A 19,313-nucleotide genomic window follows, 5' to 3' on the forward strand; every position below is an offset into this window, starting at 1 on the left:
TTCTCTATCAAAAATGCATTGGAAAAAGATAATATCTTCCAACCAAGATGAGAGCATTCTTGACTATGGCCAAAATGCCCTGCAAATGATTGAATGGCCAGCAAATGAAATGGTAGCAACTAGCAAAGATAGCTAGCAAATACCACATCAAACTTCCGCTTCAAACTTATCGCAAAATACTAACAATTTATTCAAATGATTTCTGTGTTTTATTCTACTCTTCCTCTTCTTTTCGAAACATTTTGAATTTTGAAATTTCATTTACAAATGAAAAAGATATCACACTTTACTGCAACTGTATTAGATTGAAAAAAAAAACACCATTAAAAAAGTAAAACAATATACCAGCAAATCATTTTCTTTGCTAGCAGGCGAGAGTAAAAAAATAATACCCATGCGAGACAGCGGGAACAAAGGCAACCAAAGGAGGTTCATATCCCACAGGATCCAAATATGGAAAACAAGGAGATAAGAGCTGAAGTAAATCAAGTTGAACGAGGCAACTAGCGGGTTAGCGGGAAAACAGGAAAGGTAAACAAATGCCACCCCACAAAGGTAAATGAAGCCCACGAACTATGATGCGGGGCAAGGGGGGATAGAGGGGATAGTTGTCCCCGCTATCCTGCAGCGATAGGGTGCGGTATGAAGAACGAAGGGCAATGGATTATTTTAAGGAAGAAGATGATACATGTGGGACAGCGGGATGTAGGGGGATGATGAGAAGGATTTTCCCCGCAGGAGACCAATCCAATTCAGAAAGGTGGCGCGGGGTAACGAAGAAGAAGAAATGTGGTTCTCCTCACTACCCCACAAAAGAGCTTGAGAAACATTGAAGCTTTGAAATTTCAGAATTTTCAAAGGGGGCTGAAGATGATTAATTACGCACCATGTCAGCAATGAAAGGACAATTAAAGGGTGATCTCAATTGTTTAGCCGTGCAATCAACGGTTGAATTCAAACTTTGGAGCCACCAACCCAGGACGCCATGCACGTAGGAATAAATGGTGATCAATGTATGCGCCATAAAAGAGAAATTCGAAGACATTTGCAAGCACATAGCATTCAAAGAGCAACCAGAGCGATTCCAAGGCGATTCAAAGATCAAACCAGTGCATCCACAACGACCCAATTGCGTCCTGAAACCAGAAGTTACTTGCAAAACCATACATTTTCGTTATGTAAGTTGTGTCTTGTTATTTGGGAGGGTTTTTAGGAGAAAAACGGTGTTAATTGCCCTAGCTGTGGGAAGGTCTTGTCTGTTTGAATTGTGTATTTTTTCCTTTGTTTCAAAGAGTTAAAATGGCATCCTCCTCTGAAAGCACTCCCACCTCATCTGCTACAAAGGCACAACCTGCAGGGACAAGCTCTTTCGTCCCTGAAATCACCCACGCTGTCCCACTCGCCACAGTTCACCCCCTATTAGAGATTGCAAATGCACTTGCTGCCAACCCTACCTCTCCTGCTATTGCTAGTGTGGTCTCTGAAGTTGAACCTAGTGCTCTGCCCAAGGAGAACCCTCCCAAACCCAAAAGAAAGAGGGTAACCAAGACAATTGTGGTTTCTACCGAAGAAGAGTTGTCGGATGACCCTAGCCCTCCTCCAAAAGCCAAGAAGCCTACTCAGAAGAGGAAAGCAGTTGCAAAGCCCTCTGCCCAAAAGCCATCCGTGGAAGCTTCGTCTGCTGAAAACCCACCCACTGAAGAACAAAATCCACATGGAGAGGCCTCAGAGCCTAAAAAGAGGAAAGCTCCTGCAAAGAAAGCCACACCCCGAGCTCCTAAGAAAGCAAAGCAGACTCCTGCAGAAGGCAAGCTCCCACTCAATCTAAGCAATCTGTAGAAGCTTCAGTCCCATTGGCTCCATCCAAAACTGCTGAGGAAGTTTTAAAAGAGGTGGAGGAGCAAATTGAAGAAATGGAGTGGAGAAAGAAGAGGGAGGGAAGGAGACTCCATCAAGACCTCCTTGAATTATTTCATGGCTCAACTATGCAGGAGGGCATGAAAGCTGCACTTAATGATCATGAATCTGGATGCAGAGATGCCCACACCAATGGCAGGGGATGGGATATATTTTATTATTTTTATGGAAACAGAGATAAGTTTGTCCCAGTTTCCAACCCATGGAAGCTCAATTTGGGGAAATTGGTGGTCCCCAATGTATTTGTGGACCCAATGCTAATCAGAGAATTGGCTAAAAACTATCATCATTAGAGCATGACAGTTAAGAGGGCGGACGGCCATGTATTAGTTGACATATCTAAGGATGCTATAGTGGAGTGTTTCAATTTAGATAAAAGTGCTCTTAAAAGCATTAACAAGGAGAGGCTAAAGAAGGAATCCTATGCCAAGAGGTATTTCTACAGGCATAAGGTCCTGCCTCATTTTTTGAAAAGATTGTACAAAGGTAGAAAGAGCTACCTTATGGATTCAAAGGTGGAACCTCTTAATTTAACCCTCTTTGAAGATTATTTCACAAAGACTTACCATGCTCTCTGCCAGATTTGGGAGAAGATTGTGGACTAACAGTGATGCCAGTTAATTTTATGATGATGGCAATAAAAATACAGCATGCAGACACAAACGAATTGTATGATTTTGCTGATATTATTCAAGAGAAATTACATGAGGGCTTGATCAATGCAAGGAACCTTACGGAAGGTTTGAAATTCAAGCATTATTCATTGTTGTGCACATAAGAGCTGGCCAGTGCAAAGATGGACCCAAACATGGGACAAGGGGTCAAAATATTCAAATTATTGTGCATTCTTTGATTGCTTTGTCATGAGAATTTTGATGATGATGGGACTTAAATTAACGAGGCTCCCAAAAGACATAGTACAGCTTCTAAAGGTCGGAAGTGCCAGAGCTGACAATGTAGAGTATCCTAAGGGTGCCTTCACCCATAATTTTGTGGATTTATTCTTTTACTCTAACTGTACACTAATAAGGGTCTATGGATGCAACCAAGCTCCTCACATGTTGCCCATTACAGTCACACCTAGACTGGCACTCATTGAATTCATTTGGCAGATGCTATGGTCAGAGAAGGAACAAATAAAAACAAAGAAGATGTAATGCCCCCACTTTGAAATATAATTTAATAATAAACAATGATAATAATATTAAAATACAAAAGAATAAAAATATAATTTAAATTAAAATATAAAATAATATAGTTAAATATAACTAAAATTTAATTAAGTTAATGAATGGTCAAAAGACATGAAATGAAAAGTTGCGACTCCCTCAAACATGAGATATAAAAGGGAGAAGATAACCTCATTTGAGGGGAATAATTTGGGAATCAAAAGTGCAGATATGGTTTAAATAAGAAGTGCAGAACTGATTGTGAAAGGTTGTGTCCCTTTCAAAGGACAGAAATAATAAAGAGTCACACTCTTTTAAAGGGTGCTAAGGGTGAAGGGTGTGTCTCTTGCCAAAGGGCATACATGATGAAGAGGTGTGACTCTCCCTCACATTGGAGGATATAAAGTGGAGAAGTTTTCATTTGAGAAGTAGGGATCCATGAAATAGAAAAAAATATATGAAGCATCAGAAGCAGATTTAGAAGCAGACCTAAGTCAGAATTATAAGAAAATCTGGAAGAATGATATGAACATTTATCAAAGAGATCAGAACACAAATACAAATCTGCGAATAGTAATAAAGCAGGCATTGAAGGAAAAGAAGAGGAAATATTAAATCAATAACCAGAGAATCAGACTTGATGGAATAGAAAGGATTTTCACACACACACACACACATATATATCTGAGTATAGGCAGCAGATCAGATTGATATAAACAACAGGCCTGTGCATTTAAAGAGGGAAACAACATCAAACTAAATCTGTCCAAATTAGCACAACAGACTGAAAATAGACAACCTGCAATAATTCTACAAGTATATTGGGCAAAATTTAGTGTCCTCCCAAAAGGGGACATTACAAAGTGCCAGAGCTAACAATGTAGAGTATCCTAAGGGTGCCTTCACCCATAATTTTGGGGATTTCTTCTTTTACTCTAACTGTACACTAATAAGGGTCTATGGATGCAACCAAGCTCCTCACATGTTGCCCATTACAGTCACACCTAGATTGGCACTCATTGAATTCATTTGGCAGATGCTATGGTCAGAGAAGGAACAAATAAGAACAAAGAAGAAGGGGCAGCATCTTCCCCGGATTGTAAAATATAATGAATTCAATGTAGGGTGACACCCTTGATAAAGTACAAGAATTCCTTGTAAATAACTACAGGTTCAAAGTGAGTCAAGCTAGGCATTATGACCCAGAGGGTTATATAAATGATGTTAGAATAAATAAATTGAGGGTGAGGGGTTTCACCCATCATTTTAATGAAAGAGAAAACCTGATTAGGAATGCATACCCCTCTGAGGCCTTGTAAAGGAGAAGAAAATGGAATTACTTGAGCAAGTTAGAGAGGGAGAAGAAAGAAGAGGACCCTAAATTCCAAGGATTTTGTGCTAACCTCCTCAATGACCTTGCTAGGATGCCTTGCAAGGTCAGAAGTTTTGATAAATTGATTGAAGATGAGTTGGCTCGGAGGTAGGCCAAACAACCTGGTAGGGTGGAGGAAGAAAGGCCTCCATTTGACCCCTCAATAAGGAATAAGGGGAAGGCAGTTCTGACAGGTGAATCCTCTCAGGGTACACCATAGCAAGGACCTCAAGGAGCAAGGCAGCCAGCCCCCAAAGAAATAAGGAAGGTGGAAAAGTGGAAAGCAAAGATCTCTGACTTTGCTCACATTACAGAAGAAGAAATTGATACTAGTGTGCCACCACCTTCCCCTCCTCATGATGCCTTCAGAGAGGATGAAGCTGCGGAGGTATTAGTTGAATTGGACAGGGCAATCATCCCAGGTGTGACCCCTGAGGATGAAGTCACTAATGAGAGGATAATTGCCTTTAAAATTTCCCTGTCCGATGAAAATTTTGTTAATTCTGATGAATTTAAATCTTTTTGGTTAAGGGAAAAGCTTAAGGATTTATCTGAAGAAGAAATTAAAAATTTTGATAAGAATAGTGGCACTCTCTAGGTACTAGGATGGTACCTTGAGAAGATTTTTGTTCTTGATCAAGTAATGAGGCAGGAGGACCCCATATATGCACAAGAACTCGGAGAGCATGGGTCTGGAGTCAACCCAAGTATAACTGCCTTCTCTGTGGTCTAAGGCTCCCAATACAGACAAGCCTGTAGTTTTGAGGCGGATGGAGCATAAGACGGGTAATGCAGTGGTGAGAACCCTTGCTGATACAATTGCATTTGAGGCAGCCACTGTGTCAATGCATGCTGCACATTTTGCCAAACTGGTCGTAGAAGAGCAAGAAAAACAACATGAGAAGCTCAAAGCCTTACATGTGGCTTTGAAAGCTAATCATAGAAGGCTCTTCGTTGAAAATGTAAAACTAAAGAATGACTTGGCAATACGTGACTCAACATCTGCAGTGGGTCCCAAGCCCAAAGAGCTTGAGAAGATGAAAGAAGAATTGCTAAAGACAAAGGAAGAGGCTGAAATAAAATATTTGGACATAAGAAAATCTACAATATTGCAGATTTCAAACAGGGTCTGTTTGGATGAGGTCTACGCCTCTTATTCTTTGGTGTCACAATTATGTGACCAGGTTGATGATATTTTTTCATTTTTCAACCAATCAGAAATGTTTGGTTTCCTAAGGGTCAACAATTAAAAGAAATTCTTTTAGCAATAAAAAATGACCCCAAGGCACCCCAAATTGTGGGGACCACGTGGAAGAGTTTCAATTTATTTATTAAAGAACTCCCCCCTGTGGAGGAAGAGAAGAAGGCTCTGACAGAGAAGATCGGATCATTCAGAGGCTTGCAAAAGTGGGACATTCCCCCAATTTTGACAGATGAAGGACCAATGAAAGATCTCACCAGATGGAGAGAGGATTTTATAGCTACAATTAATAAGGTCCTGGATGCATTAGCCAACGAGCCAAACCAAGAGAATGCCTACCACATGATTATTGATAAAAAATTTGATGCGGATTCTCTTTACAATAAATTTTCATTGGAAGCTGCAACCATGCCCTCTCCAAGGGTGAGAGAAGCAATGAATAAACTACAGGGCCTGAAATCTTTCGCTTGGCCAACAAATGATGTCGACATCTAGCATATAAAATATTGCTCCCTAGAGGAAGACGTGCCCGAGGAAGAGTAGGTAGAATTGTATATCTTTTCGGTATCCTCCTTTTTGTTTTCCCCCCTGCAAGTTGGTATTTTTGGCGAGCTGATATAAATGCCCAACCACTTCCTACCAGTCAAGGTGTATCAGATTCAACTTCGAGATCCTGATCATTAATGGAGTCAATGCAAGTACAAAGCCTGTTATCTAACAAATTTCATCAGAGGTGTGGCTCTAGGCTCCACTTGACATCCTTGCAGGGAGCTGAAATAAATGAAGTCGGAAGATCTATACGAAAAAGATTTTGAGCTATTTGGTAAACGTTTTTGTAAATATAGTAGTTAGGGTTTTGACAGGTGTCACAATCGGCCTGAAGCTTGTTTTGCTCCCTTGATGTTATAAAAGGGAATTCAGGGCCATTGTGACAGGGTTCTAGTTTCTAAGAAATTTTTGAAGTAGTATGTAATAGGCCAGATTTAATACAAGAAGGGTGAACATTTCCTTACTACAGATGTCCACTTGAAATGTAAACTAATATTTTTTATGAGTAATGAAACGAAAATCATTTTATGGTTGCCTTATACATTTTCTCCACATGTTGTATGAATTCCTGTATTAATGATATATGAACTTGTCTTCCTCTAGTAGGAATGTGTAGTTTGAATCTGGGTCTTGTTGACGTGTTTTTTATGACATCGTCGAACACAGAATAAAGTTGCCTAACGGTCACTTCACTCTCTCTTGATCAAAGTATGATTGCATGCTAAGATTGCAAGAAGTTCAAACAATCGACTCCAAGGTTCCTTTATGCTACGGACGTGACTCAGTTGGTTGATGTGTTTGTTGGTAATCCAAGGGGCCTTACGTTTGCATCATTCTTTCACTTCTTTGTTGTGGTTGGATCTCCATCATCAGATATGACAATTTTGCGATGTTGCTACTTTGAACGGACTAAAATGAACTGAAAGTAAAAGGGAAAGAATTTAGAAGGATCTAAATCTACTCCTAAGGGCAGTGATAACAATGAATAGTGCTCTGGTGGACAAATTTCAAATAAACCAAGCTCTACTTCGCCAAGATAAACTACAACTCTGCAGGAACCGGTGCAATCTTCTGAGGCTATTGGAGGATTTTCATATTGAGAAAAGTGCATCTGAATACCCAACACGGCGCAGTCCAAACGACTATTCACAATTGAACTTAGCACAAATTTGGGGGTTCAGGCTAACTTTACACTGCAACTTACAATCAGCAAGATGCAAAAAGTATGAACCATGGAAATTCATCAAACACCATTACATTCTCCATTGGAATCAAAGCACTAAACTAATTCTAATCTAAGTGAGGAAGGTGAAACCATGCAAGCTTTAAAAAAATAACTTAAGCGGACACCATCAAAGAACAATGTTTCACTGTTATTATCTCAAAGCTTATCGCAACAATTTCATACAAAGCTCCCTCCTTTGCAAATGAGGGGGGTCACCCCTTTATATAGGCTTCAAGCCCTGGCTACATGCAAACCCTAATTAGGGTTTTCCCTAAAAGATTCTCCACTCAAGATGCAACAAGGTGGGAATCTCCAATTAATAACCTATCATGCTCATATACAATTAATTCAAAAGTGACCAAAATAGCATCCACTGCGCATTAAATGCACCACCTCCTTCAAATTCGCCCAACATGCATTGAATATTCATCCATGCAAAAATCACCCCATTATGTCATAAATGCTCCATCATTTCCACATGCGGCGACTGCATGCAAAAGGAATCTGCCATAAATTCAACATGCAATGATCGGGTCGCCATTTGGTCAAATATTCTAGTAATGAATGCGCCAATCTACTGCCACGTGTTCAATAGATCCTCACCATGCAAGTGGACCCCGCCGTCATATATCCACTCCTGCACATCTGGAATTGTTGGAGAGGGAAAATTCGATTCAGGAAGAATTTTCTTGAAGTCTCTTCAACTTTCCTTGCTCAAAGAAGGTTTTTCATAAATTCTGCACATTTCCTATTTTTTAGGAAAATTTCCAAATTAGGGTTCCGCGGTCCAGGAGAGAGAAAATTCTCCTACGAATCCAAATCTATAAAACTTTTGAAATTTGGATGTGATTTGATGCCCGAGAATGGATTTTTCAATTTTTTCCCTAGAGGGGAAATTTCTTGTTCAGTTCATCCCTGATTCCTTCCTTGCCTTAGAAATTTTATGTTCAATTCATCCTTGGGTGTATTTCTTCCTTGATTGGAATTTTGTCCTTAAGGAAGGAATTTCCAACACTTAGCCAAATTTTCACATTTCCAAGAATTCCGTCGTGAAGGAAGGAATTTCCAACACTTAGCCAAATTTTCACCTTTTTCAGGAACTCTGTCATGAGGGAAGGAATTTCCAACACTTAGCCAAATTTTCACCTTTTTCAGGAACTCTGTCATGGAGGAAGGAATTTCCAACACTTAGTCAATTTTTCACCTTTCCTGGAATTATGTCCTGAAGGAAGGAATTTTCATTACTTTGTAAATTGTCCATGTCTCCTTTTCAACATCCCTATTTTTTAGGGATCCTCCTAAAATTTAGGAGCTAGGTTCATTGGATGAAGAATTTCACCCCGATTCTGAATCTATAAAATTTTCCACATTTGGTCGGGATTTGGTGTCTAAAAATAGGATAATCGAAATTCGCCCGAGGGGAATTCTGCTTTTTATTCCTCCTTGACTCCTTGGATTCCGTGCCTTAGGCAAAATTTCAATTTTTAGCTTGGGTGAAATTTTCACCATGCCAAGGATTCATGGATTTCCCTCCTGTGAATGCCTTCTTGAATTCAGCGCCCCAGCCCAGACCTGGGCGCATTTTGGAGATGTCCATGGAGAGGTGGAATTTTCCACTTGTGAATGCATTTCTCATTTTGGTGCCCCAACCCTGACCTGGGCGCATTTTGGAGATGTCCATGGAGAGGTGGAATTTTCCACTTGTGAATGCATTTCTCATTTTGGCGCCCCAACCCTGAGCTGGGCGCATTTTGGAGATGTCCATGGAGAGGTGGAATTTTCCACTTGTGAATGCATTTCTCATTTTGGCACCCCAGCCTTGACCTGGGCGCATTTTGGCCATGTCCATGGACACATGGAATTTTCCATCATTTCAGGCTCTTCGTCAAGATATATATTGGTGGATTGATGTGAATTTCTGGACTTGGATGATTTTGAATGCTTTCCTCTTCTGGAATAGGAGTTCCAAACTTAACCATTTTTTATCCAACTTGTCTGCCTTCTGACTTTTCCGGATTTAGAAATGGTCTTCAAGAACGTTCAGTCTTTAGCGTCTTCGGAGATATTCAGCTTTCAGTGTTTTCCTGTGAAGATCCTGCCAAAATAGATTTTCCCAAATAGTAAGTGTTTCAAAATGTCAAGGTTTGGGCAAAATAGGTCAGAAAAACACTTACTAAAAATAGAAACTTACTAAAAAATAGAACTTACTAAAAATAGTAAGTTTGATTTTTGGCAAAATTAGACCAATCCGGGACTCAGTAAAATCCCTAAAAAATAGGAACTTTCTAAAAATAGAAAGTTGCTCCGTTTTGGCTCAAATTTTACTGGGAGGTTCCTTGAAGGGTCCTAATTCCAGTCGTATGTTCAGTTTTTTCAAAACCCTAACAGAAACCCCTAAAATCTAGGACAGAAGGCAAAAACCCTAAAATTCACAAAACGAGTCCTAGACATAGCCGAATTCGCTCAAACAAAAAGCAGATTTAATCAATATGACCCCCAAACACTTGCAAAGCAAAGAGATTGACAAGACTGCTGCGAAAAGACCACAAAAACGCAAGCCAAAAAACCAAGAGGGCCTAAAAAGAAGGGGGGTCCCCATTTGCAATGGGGCGATGTGTGAAAACATCACAACAGGTCTCTTTCAAAGAGAGTTAAAATCTATTTTCTGAACTACTGCAATATGTGTTTGATTAGAAGTATATGTCATTTTGTTATGGTTTTCTGAACAAATTATGCAAGTTGTAATATAATCAAATGTGCATGAAGTGTGTTTCATAGCAAGAGCTGATATTCTGTATATTGGACTCTATTTACCCTAGATAGGCACTGATCAAGTTAAGATCTCAGAACCATTCTTATTTCACCTTTTATATCTCTTGTTATCCTTTGCATTCTTATTTCACCTTTTATATTTCTGTCATAGGAGTAATTTTAGCTTAGATAGTCAATCTCAATGCAAGCACATAAGGTATAAACCGAGGTTGTAGCCAAAGCTGAAGGTTTATCTTCCTTTCCTTGGTATATTTTCATTGAGACATCTGCTTTATATAACAGTGTCAACCCATGAGTAGGTCTGAAAATTATTAGGCACTGTTAAGGTCTACCCGCCTTGGTCTTGCAAAGCCAAAAGTGCAAAAGATTGCAATCTTAGTGACTGAATCTTGTTCGTTGACCAAATCCAGCCTTTAACTTGTTGATGGGAAAGTGGCTAAATCCCTAGGGTTTGGGGATCTGTTGATTTGGGAACCAACACACGGAATCCAAAAACCTCTACTATAAAAAAGATCTAAAGTCAAGATTGACACCAAAGTAGCAAAGATAAAAACACATGGATTTGAAAAAGAAGCAGCATGAGACCATTAAAGGTTGATTTGGAATAGATGGAAGATAAGCATGGGAAGGTTTGTGTAGAAATTTAAGGGCACCTTACAAATTGACTCCCATCCAATGTTTTGAGTCAAAGCACATTAAAGGGAGGACTAACATTGAATAATGTGTACTGAATATAATTGGTAAACATCAGGCAAACAGCTGTATTACTTAGATGTAATGCCCAATTAATTATAAATGTAGGTGGCATCTAATTAATGAATTCATCATGACAAAACATTGAATATCAATAAGGATATTAAAGAGAAGATAATAAACTGTACAAAAGGTACGTGACCTTGTGTAGGAAGAGCGGTTTAGTTGTCATTTGTAATTATTCTTCTATGTATTATTAACTTATTTGTGTTGCCATCGGAATGATGAAAATGAGGTTCATTACAGCATAAAACTCAATATTCAGACTCCTAGAATGAGATTGCTATCATAATATTAATATCTTAATTGATAAAATGATTCTTTAATACCCTGAAAATGAACGCAACAATATTGTATATGCCAACTTAAGTGCTTTATAAAGTCAATACACCCATACAAACATGCCATCTAGAATAATAATTTTCTCCAAAGTAAAAAATTTACCTGAATGATGCAGATTAGAACTAATTATTTCACTTAATTGATCGAATTTGTCAAATTGATATGCCACCTATATAAATTCTGGTTAATACTATGAAAAACATTTCCCAAAAATTAATCATTTGCAGTTGTGAAATATAAGTTCTGACAGTTAACACTCTGTAACATCATCATGGATTCATGAGTATATTTGTGTGTGCCAAATATGGATAATCTGTAATATATTTCTAAATCTAAATACAACAGCAAAAAATAAAACATTCAACTCCAATCCAAATTACTTGCAAAAAGTAAAGATGTTTCAATAGTTCAAGGTTAATGTGCAGGTAAGTGATCTCAATGAGAAGCATATCTACTACATTCAACCCAAACTAACCATCAGTTTGCCTCTAAACAACGGCTCAAATCAACCTCAATGGAGCAAGTCATAATCTACCTTCTGTCAAAATACCCATAAGAAGAGATTCTGTACCAATCTTAGGGTATTTCATCCTGCGAGCTTCTGTCTCTGCCATGGCGAAAGATTTTGTGGCTCTTGGGGACCATCTGCATGTCAGTAAAACATGAAATGATTTAGGAGAATAGTTAAATAAATTTTTAGAATACGATCCACGAGAAGGCTCATTATTAGTTATTACAAAGTTCTTGCCACCTAACTAATACAAAACCATATTTATTGCTGTTACTCCAGAAAAGTCAAACACCAAAGCATCTGCCAACCAGTGCATGTCGCTCTGAGTTTTTAGCTTAAAACAATGTTGGTAAATGAAATTCTTACAAATTTAGAACCTTTTTTTCTAATCCTTAATTAGTAATCACCAAAAACAAAGGTCATCACACCCTAGTAACACCTTGCAACATACTTGCCAAAACTTGACAAAAGGTGCCTTTGATTTGTAAGGACATGATTTCTTATGCATAACAGAATGAATGAAATGGCCAAAAAATCAATAGAGAGTGTCCAAACAATCAAACAATACTCTAGTTGCCGATCCTGGTATGGGAACAAGTACAGGCTCAGGGTTTGGATATGCCATAACAGCAAAAAAAATTCTCCTGGTATAGGTACATGTTCATGTGTTTGTGTGCATGTAACATGTATAAAATCAGTAATACTCAGTATAATTAACGTTTATAATATTAAAAATATATAAAAAATAATAATATTCATCATTGCCAATAAAAAAGATACCTCATAATTTGCCAAAAAATTAAAAACATAAAATCATAATTCATTAATTTGTCAAGTGTCAATACGAAATGAAAATTACAATCCATAATCTTCATATTGCTCATCATTGACAGCATAAAAATTAATCAATTGTAATGTCAATTCCACTAGCCATGTCATATGTAGAAGCTGACTCATCTAAAAAGACTTTGGCAAGCTCTGCAACAATAGTGTTTTAGTCAGCACACTCGAGTTAGACCCAATTCCTCATCACCCCCTTGTTGTAATCAAGTTTCTTATGTGACAAGAGATGCAAATTGGAATGCCAACAGATGAAATCCTCAACTTTTTTTTTCCACCCAATCAGTTTTGCTTAACTAAGTGGATAAATGAGTATGTACTCCAATTCCACTCAGCTGAAAAAGAGCTCACAACCTATTGAAATTGCATACACACTCAATACAATATTTACAATTATAAAACATAAATCACAATATATCAAGTATCAACAAAAGAAACACAAGGAAGTTAAAAACTAAAAAAAATGCATACTTAAGATAGAATTTTTTATTAAGATGTTGCAAGCAAATAGAGCCTTGGCCATATGTGTGCCCCATTCATGAGCATCTTTCTCATACTTTGTCTCAAAGAGTGCAAACACCATGATTCCTTGAAGATTTAATATGTTTGTGAGCTCTGAATTTGTATGATGGACTCTGCCATTTGACTATCGCTTATTTGGAATTTATGGTAGAATTTTATGTGGCAATTAGTATTTATATTTCATGTTATCATTGTAGCGTTAATCCTTGCATTATACATCTATCAAAAATTTAGACTTTATACTCAAATCCTTATAAATACAAATTTCTGAGCAAACAAATCAGCAAGGGTTATTGCGCTTCTCCTATCCAAAAGTGGTGGATAATGCTAGGAAAGAGTTTGGCAAGTTCATCTCAAAACGAGATCAGAGTATTTGTGCTCTTTGAGACTAATGCAAGAGAGATGCTCATAAATGGTGGCACATCCACCTCTTGTAATCAAGGTTCTATAACAAGTAAGCATTTTTTATTTTTTAACATTATTAGACTCATAGCACTTACCATTCTTTTGCAATTTTTGTTTTTAAGTTGTATTAACTATTAACTTTCTCTCCAACTTCAACAAGTTTCAAATTCTTCTTCAGCTAAAGGAAACTGGTATACATACCCCTTATTCCACTCAGTGAAGTATATCTTGTGAGCTAAAAAAGAAAAAAATAGAAGACTTGGCCTATCTCCATTCCAACTTGTGTCTCCTATTACATTTAACTACAAAGAAGGGCAACAAAGAATTGTATATAACCCCTAAGTATACCAACTTGGATGCATCTATTGTAAAGCTTGCTAAAGTCTGTAGATGATGACAAGGCACTTACATAGGATGTACCTAGTGGGAGTAGCACTCCATTTACTTGTAGATGATGTTAAACCAAGCAACAAATTTGATCCAGATGCTCTTGATGGAGATTGAAGACCAAGATACAAATTTTTTAACGTATTATTTTCAGATTTTTGTAATTGCAATGATTTTCATTTAAATCATCTTGGACATCTATGACATAATATTGAAATTTGGAACTATTAACTGACAATAATTTTTATCACTATCATTGATCATGTGATGATGGAAAATGGAAAAAACAGTAAAACATACCACAAAAAGTCTAGAATTTTACTAAAACCAAAATCACCAATGAAACTTATAAAAAACCAGATTTAAAGCAAAACACAAGTTATACTTTTCAAATGCAGATTTCTCCTTTTTGTCTCATTGTGTCCTACATTTCAGAACTTGATGTTGATTGATATAATTATGCTCTCAGAATTCGCACTTCTTTATTCCAAGATGACTCCAAGATGATTGGATTTATGGTAAATTGATGCAAAGCAAAAACGATTCTACAATGCAAGGTTATTGATGATAAGATGCAATGAGAAAGATATCAGGAGGCTAATGACGATAATGGAATGATGTTAATAATATGGAAGCTATGATGCTAAATGAAATAGTGTAATGTCCCCACTTTGGAATAGAATTTAATAATAAATAATAATAATAATATTGAATTAGAAAAGAATAAAAATAAAATTTAAAATAAAATATAAAATAATATAATTAAAATTCAATTAAGTTAATGAATGGTTAAAAGACATGGAAGGAAAAGTTGTGACTCCCTCAAACATGGGATATAAAGGGGAGAAGAGAACCTCATTTTGAGAAGGGGAGAATTTTGGAAATGAGAAGTACAGATCTGACTTAAGAAGTGCAGATCTGATTGTGGAAGGTTGTTTCCCTTTCAAAGAGCAGAAATAATGAAGAGTTGCTCTCTTTCAAAGGGTGTGTCTCTTGCCAAAGGGCATACATGATGAAGAGGTGTGACCTCTTTCTCACATTGAGAGATATAAAGGGAAGGAATCAAAAGCATCTAGTGACATCACCATTGATCAGATCAGATCAGAACTATTATTAAGTTATAGGAATTGGCAGCCTCCTAGTAGGGGGCATTATAGTGGTATCAGAGCAAAGATCCTGCCATCCTGCAGGGTAAAGAATCTAAAGTTGAATCAATGAATCATTCTAGCCAAGGAAAAAAAATCTAGCAATATGTGTATTCACATGTATGCTCCGTGTTTGCAGATATCCATGTGTATGCTTCGTGTTTTCAAGTGTATGCTCCGTGTTTGATTCGTATCCGATGTGTTTGTTTGCTACATGAGTGTCTATAATTGCTATAATCGTAAGTTCTTAATATTAAGTAATATCTATGATATTGTGCAAACCATTTAAGAAGTGATGCGAAACAAGGATGAAAGAAAACTTGTCTTAAAATTAAATAATTATGAAATGTATATGAACTTATCTTATCATACCCTATGATGCATATGTTGAGTGGACTGCCATGATAGTAATATAGGGAAGTTCAAGGAGGGAGAACGGTGATGAGGTCCTCCTCTAGGTAGCCCACCTCATGGTAGTTGACTGATGGTCCCATGAGGCCAAGGGGGTGTAAGACGGAGTCCACCACTCTTGGACTTAGAAGGGAAGGACATTCAAGACACCCTATTGTATATTTCCAAACTCTATCATAATTGATTATTAACAAGGGGATAAGGATGGAAGTGATGAAGGGGAACGGTGATAGGATACCTCACTAGGTAGCCCACCTCATGGTAGTTCGACCAATGGTCGCATGAGGCCAAGAGGGCTCTGGCTTTCACTCCACTCTTGGGCCTAGGGTAGAGGGTCTCTTGGACACCTCATCATTCCTCTTACTCCCACTTTCTTATCATTGAGCTCCTATAGGGAGTTGGACCAAACACTGGTTAAGTTAATTTATGCTTAATTATCTTTCTTTAGAGATTTATATTATTAGTTCCGATGGATTCCTAACCTATTACAGGACCTCAATCGGGTACACATCTTATTCCATTTGTAGTTTTACATAAAATGGTGATTTAGGGCAAGAACTAGGGTTTTTACAAAAAAAAGCAGCAGCGTGTTTATTCTATGAGTGTTTCGAAAGCTATTTCATATTGGGAATCATTTTGAACATTCCATGATCATTGCTTGAGGACAAGCAATCTTCAGCGGGGCGGACTATAATGTCCCCACTTTGGAATAGAATTTAATAATAAATAATAATAATAATAATATTAAATTAGAAAAGAATAAAATATAAAATACTATAATAAAAATTTAATTAAGTTAATGAATGGTCAAAAGACATGGAAGGAAAAATTGTGACTCCCTCAAACATGGGATATAAAAGGGAGAACAGAACCTCATTTTGAGAAGGGGAGAATTTTGGAAATGAGAAGAGAAGATCTGATTTAAGAAGTGCAGATCTGATTGTGGAAGGTTGTGTCCCTTTCAAAGGGCAGAAATAATGAAGAGTTGCTCTCTTTCAAAGGGTGCTAATGGTGCTAATGGTGAAAGGGTGTGTCTCTTGAAAGGACATACATGATGAAGAGGTGTGACCTCTTTCTCACATTGAGAGATATAAAGGGAAGGAATCAAAAGCATCTAGTGACATCACCATTAATCAGATCAGAACAGAACTATTATTAAGTTATAGGAATTGGCAGCCTCCTAGTAGGGGACATTACAAATAGTGCAGCTAGAATGCAACAATGGAAGTTGAAATGCTATGCTAATGAACTTGCAAATGCCTATGATAATGTAAACTAAAGCCAAAGGCACACTTTGATATTGCTATTATCTCCTAAGCTCTTCAAAACAGCGTGAAAGTATAATAGACACTCTAGACTCTAAATGGAGATGAGAGGCTTCCTCTTTATAGGCAATTCATTGCTTAGATCCAAGGTGGCAGAAATCAACGATTGGGAATCAGTCTTATGAAATGGAGGGTCAAGATCAAATTGGTTGAGTGGGGAGAGATAAATGCAGGATGTTCCTACTACATTGACAAGATGGAAGGATATGTGGGGCAAAGAGCCACATGGGAAGATGCTCACAAAGACCATGAGAGAAAGGTGGAAGAAGGAATCTAAGTTGTAGGGAGGTTGGAGGGAATATAGGATTCATGAGACAAGTGTCTTATGAGTCTCCTTTGACTAGGATGATGTGGAGAAACCAATCTCTACAATGTAAGGAAGGTGGAGAGGAAATAGGAAATGGAATGCCAAATAGGTCTCCACTCCCATTTGACTAGGAGCTGTCAGCTATACCATACCCAAGGATGTACCAAACTACCAGAACCTCAAACCCTTACCAGTCCCTGTCCCACAACTTAGGTTTTCCACCTTGGATCCCTTTCAACCTCAAGGGTTTTCGTTCTTCGATTGAATCACACTGAATTGCTCTGGAAACAAGGTTTGATAACATGACAAATTGGATGATCATTTGCTTTTTGCAATTGCTTTTATATGTTTCCCTTCTCACTTGGGTGCCCAACTCTTGAAAATCCAAAACTAGATCTTGGGGGTTACAAAAGGCCTTATCTGCCCCAATTAAATGTTACACTTTATTTTAATCCATAAGCTGTCCTTTTTTTACAAAATTTCAATTGGACAAACTTAAAACATTATTACAATATTATTTCCCTAATTTTGTTCCCATTAGCCCATAGGAAATAAAGGAATGCACTATCGGGTTTCCCTTGATTAATTTTGGAAAAAGGGAAATAACATCATCTGCCCCAAACAAGGACCGGAACTGTATTTCCCAGGTATGGCTAACTTTCAAGGAGGGCCTCATAAGTTCATTACAGAGTTACTAACATGTTGGTTTGCCACAAAGTGCACCCACAACATATAGGAAATAAATATAACTGAACATCAAGCTGTGTAGCAGCAATCCAAACACAAATAAATGACTGAGACATTCGAAGAGCTTGGACAGTAAGTGCATTCCATCCAAGCATTACCATGAAGATGTTGTAGTAAAATCCCACAATAGCTATACCAGATTCCGCAACAGATGGCCTTTATGCTGCCAAATTCTAAAATAGAAATGATATTTTTTTCATAAACAAACTTGTATAGCTAACACAACCTTACACTATATACATGGTAGCCAACTAGTTTTCTAAAATATGCTAATAAAAGTTTTTTGGCAAATATTAGCCTAAGAGAATCCCCGCTATGGACCCATTTTGAGTTGTGAAATTATTTAAACTACAAGTCCTCTTACAGAAGCTTTCACCCTGATTTTGTGCTCTAAATCTCATGTTATAAATAGTTTATCTAATTTTTGCACTTATCAAGAAAAAATTATGCCAAACTTTCGGACAAAGCAATCTCATTTGCAGAGGATAAAAAAAAAAAAAATTTAAACATTCCTTTGAAACAATCCTAATTACAAAACTAGGGTCTTCAAACATAAACCTCCCTAAAGAGTCCCATAACACACAGAGATTGAAGGTGTCCTGCCGCCCAAACTGAAAAGAAAAGAGAGAGGTGACTCAATTTACTTACTTTGGGATTTCGTCCATGGACGCCCATTCTGAGTTTCTGCACAATTACAATAGAAACCCATTCCTTAGAAGTGTCAATGAAACGCAGTGGAGTGAGAGAAGGAAAAAAGATGCTTACGCTGTAGGAAGATGCATCAATATCAATGCAGGTCGAGGCCGAGAAGAGAGACATAGTGCCTTTCTCGCTCTCAGAGCTGAAGTGCTTACAAATGTTAATCTCCGGCAAAGTGAATGAGACCGCGATTGTTGCAAACAAATTGCGGAGGGCATGCAGGGCTTTTGAGCAGCAGCCATGCCTTGCCTTTTCACTCTAATGTCAAGCCGATAGGCTTTTATTTTGGGTAAATTTGTCTGGCGCCGGGAAATATTTTACAGTCCTCAGAATTAAGTAGTAGCCTATATCGTCGAAAATTGTATAGCTTTGAATCCGCATTAGGATTCGTTGATAATGCGAGACCGGCCTACGTCGACTGCTGCTCCTGATTGGTCTTCTTACCCCCGAGTCATAGAGAAATGATTTGTTTGTATTACCATACCGAGGTATGGGAGGGGATGCTTTTATCAAAAAGAAAGTTCAATTGTTAATATGTTAGTTTCCAATAAAAAACCAACATAAATGAACTTAAAATCCTTAAAATATATCAAGAGAGAATGAAAGCATACAAAAAGAGCATAAACACAATAAAAAAGAAGCAAAAAGACTCCTTAAGATGCTCCCATGATTCTTGGTGGCTTTCCCTTGATCTTCTCCTCTCCATGATCCAAA

At 37.7% G+C, this 19,313-nt stretch overlaps 1 protein-coding gene across 1 annotated transcript in view; it reads right to left on the reverse strand.

The window, feature by feature from the left end:
- The window catches only part of LOC131034567 (ATP-dependent Clp protease ATP-binding subunit CLPT1, chloroplastic), a 34,478-nt gene extending 15,402 nt beyond the window's left edge, over positions 1–19,076 (reverse strand). The window contains exons 1-3 of the mRNA XM_057966101.2: positions 18,666–19,076; positions 18,549–18,584; positions 11,836–11,945 (exon numbers count right to left, since the gene is read on the reverse strand). Of these exons, the coding sequence (XP_057822084.2) occupies positions 11,836–11,945; positions 18,549–18,584; positions 18,666–18,841 (322 nt within the window). The 5' untranslated portion in view covers positions 18,842–19,076. The remainder of the gene's footprint in view (positions 1–11,835; positions 11,946–18,548; positions 18,585–18,665) is intronic.
- Positions 19,077–19,313: the final 237 nt, after the last annotated feature.

The sequence above is a fragment of the Cryptomeria japonica genome, chromosome 5, assembly GCF_030272615.1.
Source record: "Cryptomeria japonica chromosome 5, Sugi_1.0, whole genome shotgun sequence".
Lineage (NCBI taxonomy): Eukaryota > Viridiplantae > Streptophyta > Pinopsida > Cupressales > Cupressaceae > Cryptomeria > Cryptomeria japonica.